This window comes from Lissotriton helveticus, chromosome 9 (genome assembly GCF_964261635.1).
Source record: "Lissotriton helveticus chromosome 9, aLisHel1.1, whole genome shotgun sequence".
Lineage (NCBI taxonomy): Eukaryota > Metazoa > Chordata > Amphibia > Caudata > Salamandridae > Lissotriton > Lissotriton helveticus.
In genome coordinates this window covers 557,495,562-557,512,292 of record NC_136070.1, presented here as the reverse complement: position 1 = coordinate 557,512,292, position 16,731 = coordinate 557,495,562, and the positions used below count along the sequence as shown (strand labels likewise).

Here is a 16,731-nt window from a genome sequence, read left to right as displayed (position 1 = left end):
TGGCAACACGTACTGCTGAATAACACGTGCTTCTCTGACACAAAAGCCACTTTGACGATACCAGTGCTGGTTTGAAATAAATTGCTCAAGGATTTCCTTACTTTACGATCTGCTAGGTACATTTTGGCTTGTTTTCTTAGTGTTCCTGTAGTGATATGGCCGGGAAGTCATAAGGCATCTGATGGGCGAGCGACGGAACTAAACTGACAGCAGGCTGATGCTTGTCTTGGAAATCATGCAAGGTGACATTCGCATCTCCTGGCAACTACAGCCCGCTCTCCTCGCTGCTGCTTTTCACAACCCTTCCCTCCTCCCCACGCTCGCTGCTTATCAGCACAGACAAGACGCACACCTCACGCTCATTCCAATACACACCCACCCTCCATCACCAGCATCGTTCCCTGCTGACTGGCCACAAGCATCAGTCCCTGGTGTTTCCTGGAATTTGCACAGATGGTTACCCAGCTGCGGCATGTGTACTGTTCAGTCCTTAGTTTATTATAAATAAATAAATGCAGTTTTTCTAGGGTGCCAGTTAAGCCAGAATTACATAATACCAAGGCTGCCTTAACGGTGATTCCACCAGGAGCCTCTTTTTTCCTCCACTCTACATTTCAAATCTCAGTTTTGAAGGTTTTTTCACCCCTAATTTCTCCATTATGTCATTGCCTGTAGTTGTTTATAGCAGTAGTAAAGTTACATGTTTAGTTTTGTCCTTTTTTACATGTTAAAACCTTTACCATTAAAAATTAAAAACATTAGGTCACTATCCTTTATTTATAACATTTTACACAAAATTGTGAGTTTGCACATCAATACATGTAAAAAAGGACACAACTAAACATGTAACTTTACTAATGCTATAAATGTAACATTTGGTAGATTTATAACTATTCACTTTACAAAAAACAAAATTAATACTTTTATAATTTGAAAACATATAAACAATTTTTTTTTTTACATTTGCAACACCAAAAGGTCAAACTTTTCTATTGCGAGACCTATTGCATTTTCAATGCTTGTTTAGCTCTGGCAGTACCATAGTTTTCGAAGCTGAAGCTTGCCTGATCCTCAGATTACTATAATTGAATCCAGTTTCTGCTCAATCTGGATTGTGTTGTGGTACCATATATTTCTTCAAATGGCTTGTAGAGGCAGCTTTTATATTGGCAGGGTTGAGTACCTTTCCCTTTGTAATGTTGGGCAGGCCATGTACTAATGGCAGGAATGGTTTTGGAGTGGCTTGTGGAGATAAAGTGTCTAGAATCACAGAAATTGTCAGTTCTGGAACCTCAAAATGTATGCTCAGTGAACCACTTACCTGGCTAGTACTTCGTGAAAGGTCATAATGTTGTCAATAGGAGGGACATGAAATGGTGATGCAGTGGACAAAGTCAACGTATAGGATGAATTAGAATCAGAGCCCGACAGAGGAGACCCAAATCTGGAAGGAAACTCATCTTTTTCTCCATAATGATTATGAGGGTAGGATGATAGAGCTCTGTGGGGAGAGGCTTTTTTTACATAGCGGAGGGAGGGATATTGGCCTTTATAACTTGTATGGAGACAGCTGTAAGGACTAAAGAAACCTGAAGTAGGTCCTCAAAAGTATTATTGGCCTTAAAGGTTTGAAAGGTAGTTGATGCGGACCTGAAGTGATAGCATAAGGCATATTTTGAGAAGGCTTAGGTAAGTCCTCTACGCCATTTTTGGGGACAGAGTGAAAGAGGTTGAAAAAGGAGGTTTCGCATCAGGGGACACACCTTGATGGCCAAGAATGGTGAACGTAGAGGCGACATTCAGGCCAATGATATAAGTGACTGGAACAGAGTACTAGTCATAGGTATCCACAACATAGGTTATTGCAACAGTCTTAACCTTTTCAATGGGAACTAAGAATCCTATTTTGATGTTAAGATGCAATGTCAATCTGCGATCTTTTAAACGTTAGTGATGGTAATACTGCAGACATTCAATATTGGCCAGTGTAGATGTCAATTTTACTGGCGGCTTTGTGGAGTTCAATTGCCAGATTTTGAATGCTGGTAGTAGACAATGAGGATCTTTAGACTGAGGGTGTTTGGCATGCTAATCATCTAGCCTTTGACCCCCCCCCCCCCCCCCCCCGACTATCATCTACGTCAGACGCCACTGTCTGCCATACCGGACTGAAGTAGAGTTTATCAGCTCTTCCGCACGAGTAAGAATTAAGGAGACTATCAGCACAATTATTTGCGACGTCAGCCATAGAAACATTATCTTTACAGCCATCCCATTAATACGTTGCTTCGGCCGAATAGGTTCACGTATCTATCTTTTGACCAGCTTGCAGGACGTATATACATAAGGAGGTATTAACATCTCATTGTCAAACAGAGAAGAAGACGGCCCGACTTATTTTAAGAACAATATCCATTCAGTACTTTTCTTAATCCTAGTATCAACGATAAAGTATTTTTTAAAACCTAGATCAGAAAAAAGAGAATAATATTACTCAAGCAGCCAAGTGCCTATTTTTCTGAGTTGTGGTAATTTCCTGAATGCGTGTGATACGCCGAAACGCGCGTCGAATTTAATAATTGCTACAAGACCAAATTCTATATATGTAATAACTGTATGAATCGTTGATGCTTTTTAAACATTGTATGTACTCTTTTCATTGTCTAGACAAAGTACAATCACATCACTTTTGTCCTTTTTAATTGTATGTTTACCTTTATGATTGTTTTTATAACTGAGATATCTGTAGTCACAATTTAATAAATACTACAGAATTTTTTAATATAAGTTTGTCTTTTTCTGACTTACTTCTTTTAAATTGATACATATATGTATGAATTCGTAGTTGCCTAGGAATTTATTTCCACATTTGGTATTCCCTGTCCTAGGAACTGAATCAAGTAAAGTTCAGGGGGCCCTTGTTAATTTCCGACAATAATGGCATGCTAATCATTACATTGTTAGGAATAAGAAAGTGATCTCTTCCCCCCCACCTCCCTTATATAGAACATGTTGGGAGTCTATAGTCTTGACGTTGACTCTTCTACCTTTGACAACACTCTTAAGATGTCGAGAATTATGAGGTCTATGGTTTCCTGAAGAGTTACCATCTCTGCATGGCCGTCTATGTGTATTTTTTTATTTTTTTGGAGTTTTATATAGCGCTAGCTGGACCCGGGGGTATCAGAGCGCTTTATAAAAAAGTAAATTAAGAACAAATAGGCAGTTCAGAGTATGGTCAAAAGTGTGGATCAAACCAAGTAAAGGACGGACAAAGGCACAGTCACGCGGACCGGCATGGAGGATGAAGTTCAAACAAGGCGTGCCCCTCCCAAGTTGCTTTGTTCACACCCTCCTGCCCTGCATCATTCCTCTATACCGATTCCTTCTCACTATTCAAAATCCTTTTGAACATTTTCTTACAGATGTCACAGCCCTGTACAGAGTATGAGACTTCTGCCTTTTCATGCACTTTCACACCTTTCTTGAAATCAGATGCAACAATGCAGGCTTGAAACTGTTCATTAAGGGCTCAAAGGTTTCCCAGAAAATATTTAGCCCTGGAAGCTATCACAGTGTGTTGGTCATGATAAGGACATATATGCACCAACATGTTTTTAAAAAATATACATTATTGAAAAATTGTACGACAGACAAATAGACAGTAATTACATACATTACTTGCAAGTTACATTCAGCACTGCACTTGGGACAAAGGCCGAAATAACAAATGTATTAAACAGTTGCTTCCCCGTCTCTCCGTCTCTGCATTTCCAATTCCATCACAGGATGATACACATGTCTCCCCCCTATAGTAATTCCACTTTGACCATTTCCTATCCCACTTCTCCGGGGCACCCCCTAGCTGTAAACACTTTTCTCAGCTACCATACATCTGTCGAGTTCTTTCAGCCATACTGTAACTGCCGGCAGCGCCACCCCCCCCCCCCCATCCTCTCGCTATCTCCCTCTTGATTAGCGTGAAGCCCAGTGTCACCAACTGCTGCTCCGTCTCAGTGAGGTCTGTATCCTCCCATATATTAAGCCGCCCAAGCGGGGCGTCAGGCTGAGAGTCTTCCCCAGTGCAGATTACACATGAGTTGTGGCCCTGTCCCATAATTTACTCAGGCTAGCAGCTGGTTGGGGATCAAGTTACTAATTTATAGCACGGTCGCCTTCACTTTTGCGGCCGCGCTTGTTTTATGCTTGACCGTGATTATTTTAATTTTTTCACGGTGCTGCTTTCACTTTAAATTTAAGGAGCAGCATAGCCATAGTCTTTAATTTTTCTCCACAGCGCCGCTCTCAATTATAAAAGTAAGGCGTGGCAGAGGTGAGCGCCACGCATTAAAACACACCATGGCATTACGCCTTAATTTTTTAAATGGAGCCACTTTCAATTTAGTGCGCCTTTAAATGTTCATGAACGGCCCAGCTTTTTTTCACAACCCACTACAGCGTATTTACAACTCTATTTCAGACTAGCAAACCAATTTATTGCCTTTACGAACGCGCACCGACAGCTGGTTCTTCTCCCGTCCCCCTATCACTGTTGCTCTCCTAACCAAGCTTCTCATCTCCCCACCCTCCCTCCATCCTAAACCACTTCCCTTGCCGCTGACTCCTGAGCGCTGCTCACTTGTCACAGCAGCCAATCTCTGTGAGACTTGTAACCCTCGAGGCTTTTTAACCATTTAAATAGGTTAACATTTCAACTATATTTTCAAATAATTTTCTTCCTCCCGATTCACAAATCTCTTGCATCCCACAGCCAATATGGGGGGCTCGAGACTCCTAGGGGCATGAAGAGGGAGCCCTGCCCCGCACAATGCAGTGTTTCGGCACAGCACAGCGGCCACTTCTTAGACACCGCGCTTTCATGTTTACATCTCCACAGCGCACGCTTCACGGACAACCAAGATCAAGATAATTACTTAAAATGTAATTAACTCAGCATCACCGCCTACAGCCTGTCGATCACTCCTTCTCAGCAGTCACTTATACGGAGGGCGGCAGCAGACTTATTACACACTCTGCCATCCCCTCCGCTCCATACTTATAGGTGCCTTGCAAACAAAATGCGATACAAAAGGGGGTGGTGATGGACGGAGCATCTGAACCAATAAAACACTCACACCCAGTCAAAAGATCTGGGTATAATCCATCACCGTTCTTTAGCCCTCTCTGCCACCCAGTTCAGACATGGCTATATGCAAATCAGTCTGACCCTGTGCCTCATGGGAACAGTCCAGCCCGAACTGCCAAGCCATGCCTTCCCTGGACCGGAAAGCCAGGCAATGAACGGTGATGGATTAAACCCAGATCTTTTGACTGGGTGTGAGTGTTTGATTGATTCAGATGCTCCGTCCATCACCACCCCCTTTTGTACCGCTTTTGGCCGCCATAAGTGTGGCAGGGTATGCTCAGACGTGAGTCCCTTGCTCACTTTGCCACTGGATTTAAGCAAGCTGGGCTGAAGACGGCTGGAATGCCAGAAACCGGTCCTCGGAAGCTTGTTTCCGGTCCAGGGAAGACATGGCTTGGCAGTTCGGGCTGGACTGTTCCCATGAGGCACAGGGTCAGACTGATTTGCATATAGCTATGTCTGAACTGGGGTGGCAGAGTGGGCTAAAGAACGGTGATGGATTAAACCCAGACCTTTTGACTGGGTGTGAGTGTTTGATTGATTCAGATGCTCAGTCCATCACCACCCCCTTTTGTACTTGCAAACAAAATGAGCAGGCAGCTGAGTCCAGAGCAGAGGCAGTGCCGTACTGCATTACAGGGCAACTCTGGGGCGTTTAGAGCTGGCGGCATACAAGGCTAGAGGGCGCCATGCACAGCACGACTTTCCAGTCAGCCCAGCTGACAGCTCCGTCCCCCCTTTACGTGTCTAGCTAAATCACAACCCCATGCAAAGGCAACATATGTATTCAGTTTCCTTCATGCAGCAACACAAAGAGAAGTCTGTTTTGTATCTGTTGAAATTGAACGCAGGCTTTCAAACTGTTGACTATCTGGTTAGTCAAATATACTGATCACATGTGGTGGGAAACATGCTTCAGTGACAATTACATGGGCTTCCAAGACTTGTGTAAAAGGAAAAACATTGCCATTTACAACGCCAATAGCTCTAACTTTCATCAATGCAAGACCTATTGAATTACAAATGCTTGTTTCCTTATGGGGCCTTCTTTGAAGCTCTGCAAGTATCCCTCCTCTTACAGTAATATGGATTCTGGGCCCATATTGCAGATAGGTCGAACTGCGCTGGTCTGCGATGTCGAACACCCTGAACAGGGTGCAGAGGTTGCAGACAAGATCAGTGCACTTTTGCAATGAATGTGCTGTTTCCAGCACAGCTGTAAACCCACGTCTGCTCTAGGGACAGAGTATTAGAGAAAGAAAGACTAACCAGGCTTCTAAAGCCACCAGTCTGCCTTTCACCTGATTTCCCCCCCCCCCCCAGGCACGTGCAGAGTGACTGTACTCCCGTTCAGGAGGGTGTTTGGTGGGTCCACAAGACCATCTTTGCCGCTTTCCAGTAAGCTACCTGTCCGCTCCTTTCTCTGTGTTCACCTCAAATACAGTGGTTAGACCGTATCCCATTTGCATGGGGCGAGGACACCAACCAAAATAAAAGTAACACCCCTTGAGAGAATGTCTGCATGATCTGCGTTACAGAAGTGACTTAAAAGGGTCTATGACCCCTTTTGTAATACCAAAAAAGGCTTGAGAGCACAAACAGCAGACAAGCTCATTTTAGTCTTTGGGCCCCTCAATACACAGACTGGTTATTGTACCACAAGATAAAAATCTCTACTCCATATCAAAGCAGAGTGCATTTTTCTCTTGGGCGATTACCAAACAATAATACACAAACACCCAAAGCTTCCATTACAAAGTGTTTGGTACTATCCACAATAGGCCATAAATGTGTTAAAATATTTTGCCAAGTACCTGGTATTTTTCATAAATGACCGGAACTGTGAAAGCCAGCAACAGCCCTGGGGGGGAAGAGGAAAGAGAAGAGTTCATCATTAGTCAAATTTACTAACCATCAGACAATGCTCAAAACAGGTTTTCAGAAAGGTAGTGGTGCATGAATGTGAAATACAGATCGATACATAAGAAAAGTTTCATTGTAAAAAAAAAAAAATAAAGCTTGGCTTCAGGATTAACCATTATATTTGTAAACACGGAATATCTCAGCCTAGGTGTGGCAACTGAAGGCACCATCTTAAGATAAAGAATTCCAAAATCTAAAACGACCCTGCCTCCCAGGTCTTTGCTTTTTCAAAATCTGTTAACTTTGGGTAAAAGGAACCACTGTACTATTTGAATCTCCGATCAAAACGTCTAATTTAAAATTATATGTAAAAGGGAAAAAGCTGGTCAGTTGAAGTCAACGAATTGGCAGTCTAGAAGTGGACCCATCAAATTAAAATCATTACATGGAACACTATGCAACTGCAAAAAAAAAAAAACAAAAAAAAAAACAAGCATTGGAAATGCAATCGGGCTCGGATTTATTTGAGTTTGAGCTAACGGCATTGTAAATGGCAATGTGTTTTCGCCATGTGTTATGGAGTGTGTGCATGTGGTGTGTAGTGGACTTATGCGAGATAGATTGGAATTGTAGCAATGGTGGCATGCTGTGCTTTACATGAATATGTTTAAAAGTGTACCATACTGACATTGCTACAATAGTTCATTGTGGATGCGTTAACAATTGATGCATGCACTGATGGCTGGTGGTGTGTTTGTGACTGCCTGTAGAAATTGTGCACTGATGGCTGGTGGTGTGTGTGCTTGGTAAAAGACTGCACTGCCGCCTGGAGGTGTGTGTGCCTGGTGGAAGGGTGCACTGACGGCTGGTGGGTGTGTGGTTGGTAAAAGCGTGCACTGACGGCTGGTGGTGTGTGTGTGGTTGGTAAAAGCGTGCACAGATGGCTGGTGGTGTGTGTGGTTGGTAAAAGCGTGCACAGATGGCTGGTGGTGTGTGTGGTTGGTGAAAGCGTGCATGATGGTTGCTGGTGAGTGTGCCTTGTAAAAGAATGCACTGATGGCTGGTGGTGTGTTGTGTGTGGGGGTGAGTGTGTGGGGGTGAGTGTGTGGGGGTGAGTGTGTGGGGGTGAGTGTGTGGGGGTGAGTGTGTGGGGGTGAGTGTGTGGGGGTGAGTGTGTGGGGGTGAGTGTGTGGGGGTGAGTGTGTGGGGGTGAGTGTGTGGGGGTGAGTGTGTGGGGGTGAGTGTGTGGGGGTGAGTGTGTGGGGGTGAGTGTGTGGGGGTGAGTGTGTGGGGGTGAGTGTGTGGGGGTGAGTGTGTGGGGTAGTGAGTGTGTGGGGTAGTGAGTGTGTGGGGTAGTGAGTGTGTGGGGGTGAGTGTGTGTGGTAGTGAGTGTGTGGTAGTGAGTGTGTGGTAGTGAGTGTGTGGTAGTGAGTGTGTGGTAGTGAGTGTGTGGTAGTGAGTGTGTGGTAGTGAGTGTGTGGTAGTGAGTGTGTGGTAGTGAGTGTGTGGTAGTGAGTGTGTGGTAGTGAGTGTGTGGTAGTGAGTGTGTGGTAGTGAGTGTGTGGTAGTGAGTGTGTGGTAGTGAGTGTGTGGTAGTGAGTGTGTGGTAGTGAGTGTGTGGTAGTGAGTGTGTGGTAGTGAGTGTGTGGTAGTGAGTGTGTGGTAGTGAGTGTTACACCAATGTGGCGCACTGGTGCCACTGCACCTGCTCCACCAATGGTAGCTACGCCTACGCCACACTGGTACCACTGCACCTGCTCCACCAAATATACTTACACCACACCGGTACCACTGCACATGCTGCACCAATGATAGCTACGCCACACTGGTGCCACTGCACCTGCTGCACAATCATAGCTAAGCAACACTACCACTGCACCTGCTCTACCAATGGTAGCTACCACTCACCGGTACCACTGCACATGCTGCACCAATGATCGCTACGCCACACTGGTGCCACTGCACCTGCTGCACAATCATAGCTAAGTAACACTGATAACACTACACCTGCTACACAACGCCATCTACCACACACTGGTGCCACTGCACCTGCTGCACAATCATAGCTAAGCAACACTACCACTGCAACTGCTCCACCTATGGTGCTATGCCACACTGGTGCCACTGCACCTGCTGCACAATGGTAGCTACGCAACACTGGTGGTACTACACCTGCTGCACAATAATAGCTAAGTAACACTGATAACACCTCACCTGCTCCACGAATGGTAACTACACCACACACTGGTGCCACTGCACCTGCTGCACAATCATAGCTAAGTAACACTGCACCTGCTACACAACGCCATCTACCACACACTGGTGCCACTGCACCTGAGCTAAGCAACACTACCACTACAACTGCTCCACCTATGGTAGCTACCACACTGGTACCACTGCACCTGCTGCACTAATGATAGCTACACCACACTGGTGCCACTGAACCTGCTGCACAATGGTAGCTACCACACACTGGTACCACTGCACCTGCTGCACTCACAATAGCTACACCACACTGGTGCCACTGCCCCCTGCTCCACAAATGATCGCTACACCACACTGGTGCCACTGCCCCTGCTGCACAACTGAAGCCACCGTCTATATAAACACAGCTGAAGTCAGTAAAGAAAACCAGATCTGCATGAAAAGAGAAAACGCGAGACACAGAACAAGCACGAACGCGCGCCACTCACTGCAGACTGGTGAACGCGCCCCGACCATCTGGATTCTATTACGGCGGCACCCTGACAGCTCCTAATTGAAATTTATAACACTCCCCTGCGCGCGCAACCACACAGAATATGGCGGAAGTGCCCTAAATGATTTACACATGGCCTATTGCGTGAAGGCTACTAGAAAGACAGCACAGCGAAGACGAATCACTATGCAGATGGCAAAAAAAAGGACTGAAAAAGCTCGCGCACTGAGGAATTTTTCCTGCAAGATTCAAAAGCCCTTAACAAAAGGAGCTCGGAGCTCCGCCCCCTGCTGACGCTGGGGGGGCGTAGGCCGAGCCCTAAAAAGGGATAAGATAAAAACTAACTATGCAACAATATTTTGCTGCAAGTTTGATTGGCTCTGGATTTAGATTCTAGACACTGTCAAGAAACATATGGATTAAACCCCAAGAAGCAGCCAAGCAATTCCCAAAAGAGGCACTCTTGAGAAAGGCAGCACTGTATGTTTTCACCAGGTTCACTAGAGTGGTTTGTGGACCCTTGTTGGAATTTAGTAATGCATAATACTATCAACAAGAGGATGCTCTGCTAAAAGTGGATAATTCTGTGTCAATACCCACAAAGGTTACAAATAGCAGCCTGGATTTCCTTGTAAAGAAAATACTCAATATTTCTGTACTTTGGATGTAAATAGATCTCGTCTGGAGATTGCAAATCAGGAAAGCAGACAGATGAAAATGAATCAGTTTGTTTAAATGAACAATTGAAACTACCTGCAGAAGTAAAAGCAAGAAACCTTTTTGTTGTCAGGAATACACCATGAACTTGTTTTTTGTCGTTCGTATTGCCCATGAGGAATGCTACAATCTAAGGTAGGTGATTCAGAAAACGTTAGCTCATTAATATGAAAGTTAATTCATTCAGCTCCAATGGTGAAGATGGACTTCTGAATTGAGGACAAAGGGTAAGGCAGCAACGGACAAATATATCACTTAAGATTAGAAACGGTCAGAGAAAGACCATGTCTCTAGTGCAATACTTGCTAGATAAGCCCAAGTGGAGGAAAATGTAAGACATTTAGAATTCGTCCGATCGATTAATTGTTTGGAGTGAAAGAAAACAAGTTACTTACCTGTAACTACAGTTATCCAGTATTGGTATCTTTCATAGATTCACATGCCTGAATCATTCCCCGTCGTCGAGGCGGGAGTCCCACGGTAAAAATATATACCATAGCTGTGCCTAAAAATCCTTTGTAGTAGGCTGGAAAAGACTAAAAGGCCTAGCAGCCTATCTACCTCATTATGTAAAAAGACCTGAAAATAGCCTCAGCCAATCAGCTGTCCTCACCCTCTAGAACCTTCCCAGCCCAGGCAGTTCTCAGATTTTCCCAGCACAAGTGAGAAGTAAGTATCCATAAAAAGAACTGCCCTGTCAGGGAGGAGGGTGGGTGCATGTGAATCTATGAAAGATACCAATACTGGATAACTGTAGTTACAGGTAAGTAACTTGTTTTCATATCCAGTATTGGGGAATCTTTCATAGATTCACATGCCTGAATCAGAGTAGCAAGCAGTGACATCGTGCCTGTCGTTAGAGGAAGGTGGGAGACAAAATAAAACGTAACTATCCCCACACAACCTGGAAGGTTATAGAGCACAAACATGTTAAAATAACATGCATTAAAAAAAAACTTCATATAGTACATTATTGACAGACAGCATTTGAAAATATTATAACAGTGCAATGAAATACATATACAAGAAATCTAACCTTAGAGAAGGAGATGCCGCAATACCGCCTCTCCAACCGCTGTGTCATCATGAGTTGCCGACTGCAAACAGTAGTGCTTCGTAAAAGTGTGCACACTTTTCCACGTAGCAGCACGGCAAATGTTCTCCAGCGTCACTCCAGCGAAAAGAGCAGTCGACGCTGACATCGTTCTGGTGAAATGCGCTTTAACCTTTCTTGTCAAAGGTTTGTTAGCTTTTTCGTGACAGAAGAGAATTGTAGATGACAACCATCTAGCTATAGTCACATTAGTTACAGCTTGACCCATAGTGGCTTGGCCATAAGCAACAAAAAGCTGGCTAGATTTGCCTATGTCCTTTGTTTTTTGAAGATAAAACTTAAGGCAGCGTTTCACATCTAAGGAATGTAATACCTTTTCTGCCTGAGTTTTAGGATCCGGGAAAAAAGTTCTGAGCTTGACCGGCTGATTGATGTGGAATTGGGTCGGTACCTTAGGGATGAATTTTGGCTTAGTTCTAAGCGTCACAAAGTCCTTAGAAAATTGTAAGAAAGGATGTGTAATCGTGAAGGCTTCCATCTCACTGACTCTGCGGGCGGAAGTAAGAGCTAGTAAAATAACCACTTTCCAAGTTAAGAACTTCAGCTCCGCCCTTGGGTTCAAAAGGCCTCTTTAACAGTTGAGATAGAACAATATTGAGGTCCCACTCCAGGGGGGGGGGGGGGGGGGGGGGGGGGGGTCGAACTGGAGGAAAAGCTCTGAATAATCCTCTAAGGAATTGTTTGACCAATGAAGATGAACACAATGGTGGTTTATTGGAACTCTTTCTGAATCTGGAGATCGCCGCCAAATGTACCTTAATGGACGAGAAAACCAGACCTGCTTTAGCTAAAGACAGCAAATAAGGAAGGATGGCCTCAGGTGGAGCCTGAAGTGGATGGACATTATTTTCTCCACACCAGGAACAGAAACGCTTCCACTTAAAACGATATGTCCTGATTGTACTTTGCGCACAGGCTTGAGATAGAATAGTCCTGCAATCTGGGGAGATGTTAAGATCCTTGAACTCTAGGAAGTCAGGAGCCAGGCGTGCAAGTGCAGCGATTGAGGGTCCGGGTGTCGGATCTGGCCTCCCTCTCTCGTTAACATCGACACTGTCGGCTTGAGACGAAGTGGAGGCTGCCGGGAGAGCTGAAGAAGTTCTTGAAACCAATACTGTCTTGGCCAACGGGGAGCAATGAGAATGAGAGTGCAATGTTCCCTCTTCATCTTTTGCAGTATCCTCGGAATGAGAGGGATCGGAGGATAAGCGTATGCAAATATTCCGGACCATCTCATTAAAAGGGCATTTCCCCTTGATCCCTGTTGAGAAAACCTGCTGGCGTAAAACAGGCATTTGCGGTTCTGCTGCGTAGCAAACAGATCCAGAGTTGGTGTGCCCCATGTTTGAAAGATTCGCCACTTGCTGTTCCGAGTTCCCATTCGTGACAGTTTGTGAAAGTCCTGCTGAGGTTGTCGGCTAGAGAGTTCTGGACACCCTGCACATGTTCTGCTCTGAGGGATATGCCGTGTTGTAGGACCCACTCCCACATTTCCTGAGCTTCCAGCGAAAGGGATAGAGTTTGTTCCCCCCTGCTTGTTTATATAGTACATACTGGTGGTGTTGTCTGTGCGCACCAGGACTGACGAATTCGCAATCCGCGGAAGGAAGGCTTGAAGGGACAGAAAAATGGCTCTCAGCTCCAGGCTGTTGATATGTTTCTGCTGATACTGACGAGACCGCCCTTGAATCTGAAGGTCCTGGAGGTGACCTTCCCAACCTTCCATGGAAGCATCCGTTGTCAGGGTAAACTCCGGTATGTCGGGGAGAAAAGTAAGACCTGGTGACAAATTGAATTCTGTGACCACCAAAGAAGGGCTTGCTTCATTTTGGATGTAACTTTTATGCGGTCGTCAAAGACCCGTCCGATTGCCTCCACTGCCGATGCAATTCCTCCTGCAGTGGTCTCATTTTGAGTCTTGCCATGGGGATGAGACTGATTGCAGAGGAGCACATCCCTAGAAGGGAAGCAAATGTGCAGACCGAAAGAAACAGTATTGCAAATATCTGTTTTGCCAGGTTTAACAGTTTGGTTTGCCGCTCTTGAGTCAAGAGCGCCTTGCACTGGCGTGTGTCCAACACCGCTCCCAGAAAAGTTAATTCCTGCCGGGGTTGGAGTTGTGATTTGTTTGCATTGAGAGTCAGTCCCCAGATTGGAGAACAGAGAAAGGGTTCTCTTGACTGCTTCTTTTGTGGAGTTCCTTGATGGTCCTTTTAGGAGCCAGTCGTCGAGGTACGGGAACACCTGCATTCCCTGAGACCTCAGCATGGCCGCTACTGGGGCTAAACACTTGGTAAAAAGCCTCGGTGCTGATTTCAGGCCGAAAGGTAGCACCTTGAATTGAAAATGGACGCCAGCCACTGCAAACCTCAGGTATTTGCGGTGTTTTGGATGGATAGGGATGTGAAAGTAGGCGTCTAAAGTCCCCTTCGTTGAGACAATTCAGAATATCTGTTAGTGTTACCATGCGAAAACTCTGTTTCTTCAGATATTTGTTGAGTTTGCGCAGATCCAAAATTGGACGTCATTCTCCTGAACTTTTCTCTACGAGGAAGAAGCGAGGATAAAACCCCTTCCCTTTCTGAGTAGAGGGAACTCGTTCTATCGCGTTCTTGTGTAGCATCTTTAAGGCCTCTTTGAATAATAAGTGAAGACGAGGGGGAGGGTGACCCCTGGGTGGCACGGTTGGTGGCTTTTGCAAAAACTCCAGAGTGTGTCCATTCCTGACAAGATCCAAGACCCATTGATCCGAAGTTATGCTCCGCCATTGTTGAAAAAAGGCGGAAATTTTGGCGCCCACGGGTAGGGGAGAATGAATGACTGACGTCCGGCAAAACTCATTGGCGTTTGTTGGCATCACGCCCTTGATTGTTTGAGCGCCGTTTACCTCCCTGGCGAGAGAAACCACCTGAAGGAGGCTGCCTGTAGGATGACTGATAGTACGGCTGCTTATACTGTGACTGGTACTGTCGATTTTGCTAGTTGGAATAATTCCCTCTGGAGGAGTAACCACGGCCTTGCGCTCCTCTAAAGGATCCCCTTCTGTACTGTAGGGTACCTAATGACTTGGCAGTGTCCGTATCTGTTTTGATAGCCAGCAAGGCATCATCTATATGTTTGCCAAAGAGAGAATCCCCATCATACGCCATGTTCAAAATCTTTGTTTGGACCTCAGGTCTGAAGGAGGTAGCTTTGAGCCAACCTGGACGTCTGAGGACTGCTGCTCCTGCTAATTGTCGGAAATTGGTGTTAGATATATCAAGGGCACAATCAATTATCTTCGATGCTGCCCTTTCTCCCTCAAGTACCATTTTACGTGCCTCCTGTTGACGATCTTCTGGAATCAAATCGAGGAATTCTGACAGATCAGACCACATTTGTCTGTCATAATGGGCCAGAATTGCTAAAGAATTAGCTGCCTTAATGGAGGCTGCCGCATTTGCAGAGAACTTCTTTCCTATTGCATCCAGTCTCCTGCCTTCTTTGTCAGGTGGCGTGGATATTGGAGCTGAAGGGTTCTTGGACCTTTGCTGCGCCGCTTGAGAAATGACCGAATCCGGCCGAGGATGTCCTATTAAACAGGCTGGAGTATCAAGGGGCGCGCGATACTTCTTCTCAATTCTTGGAAGGACTGCCGGAATGGAAGCGGGTGTCTTCATGATGGTGAGGCCCTCCTTCCATATGTAGTCAATTATCAGGATAGCCCTGGTCATTCTCAGATATCCTTCTTTAAAGTCGTGCAAAAAGCAGTCAGACTGCTCCACTGTGACGGGTAATTGAAACCTGGTAGCCGCACGTTGCATAATGTTGTGAAATCCGCCAATATCCTCCGGCGGAGAATCTGACGGGTGCGGTGTAGGCGGTGAAGGCATGGGAATGACAATCATCCCACGGATCAGTAGGTGTAACATCTGGCAATTCGCCCTCTTCCCTGCCATCAGCCTCGTCAGAAGAAGAGGTATCCGTGTCACCTTGGGGAAGTGGATTAGTGTCCTGCCTTGGTGATAAAGAGGCTTGTGGTGTAGGTCTTGGCATCTCAACCGGCACAGGCGGCACAACAGGTGTTACTGGAGTTGGAGGAAATCTCTAGCGATAATCTGCCAGGATGGCTTGTAAGTCTTGTATCAAAGTAGGTGGTAGATGTCCAGATTCCTCCGAACGTGGAGGTCTTGAGTCATGCGAATGATGTTGCGTTGAGAAGTGCTCATGGCCGTAAGACTCTTGCTCATCGTCCTCCTCCTCTTCTTCTTGATGTTTAATGTGCAACTGTGAAGGGTGACGGGCAACCCCAAAAGGGCCTTCCTCTTCCCCTTCGTCATCAGAATCTTCTTCCACATATGTCTCCAAAATGTGAGAAGGTAAAAGTGGAGAAATGTGAGAGTAATCCTGTCTCTGATAAGTTTTCATTTGGAAACGAGTGTACTGCACTTTCGTTGGCAGTGTATGAAGCAAAGGTGGAGCTGATGTTAGAGCTTTTGCAGAGGACGATGGCGACGAGCTTGTTATTGAATGCGGCGTAGTCTCCGGAATTGCCGTCGACGATACCAATGTCATCGTCAACGGGGCCGTCGATGGTGTCTTCGTCGACGAGCCCTTCTCAGACGGGGCCGTCGATAGTGTCTTAGTCGACGAGCCTCTCGACGGGGCCGTCGATGGTGTCTTAATCGACGGGTCCTTCGTGGAGGAGGCCGTCGATGGTGTCTTAGTCGACGGGCTAGTCGTCTTAGTCGGCGGGGCTGAAGGGTGCTTCGTCGACGGGCTAGTTGACGAGGATGTCAACGGCAAGAGGATTTTCATTGAATAAGTCTTTAAAGACGACGACGAAATTTTTGCAGACACCAAAGGAGAAGTAATAGCCGAAGTGGTGACCGTAACAGAAGAGTGTGAAGAAGCAGAAGTGAAAGTAGTAGTAGTAATAGTCTGAGTTGTACTCACAGTGGATGGTCTTGATAGTGACAAGGTACTCCTTGAGGGTTCTGAGGGTCTCTGAGAGGGTTTAGATTTTTTCTTCCTCTCAGGAGAAGAGCCCTCTCTGGATCTGGCTCTCTTGCTGGAGGCAGAGGCCTTGTCCTCATCTGTAGAAGATCTGTAGAAGATGACTTCAACCATAAAAGAACCCTTGCCTCTCTATCCTTGATAGTTTTTGTAGGGAAGGTACGGCAAATTCTACAGTCCTTCACCACATGTGAGGGG

At 45.7% G+C, this 16,731-nt stretch overlaps 1 protein-coding gene across 1 annotated transcript in view; it reads right to left on the bottom strand.

The window, feature by feature from the left end:
• The window catches only part of LOC144781550 (reticulon-3-like), a 121,460-nt gene that overhangs the window by 24,421 nt on the left and 80,308 nt on the right, over positions 1–16,731 (bottom strand). The window contains exon 6 of the mRNA XM_078660454.1: positions 6,961–7,007. Coding sequence (XP_078516580.1) covers positions 6,961–7,007 — 47 coding nt within the window. The remainder of the gene's footprint in view (positions 1–6,960; positions 7,008–16,731) is intronic.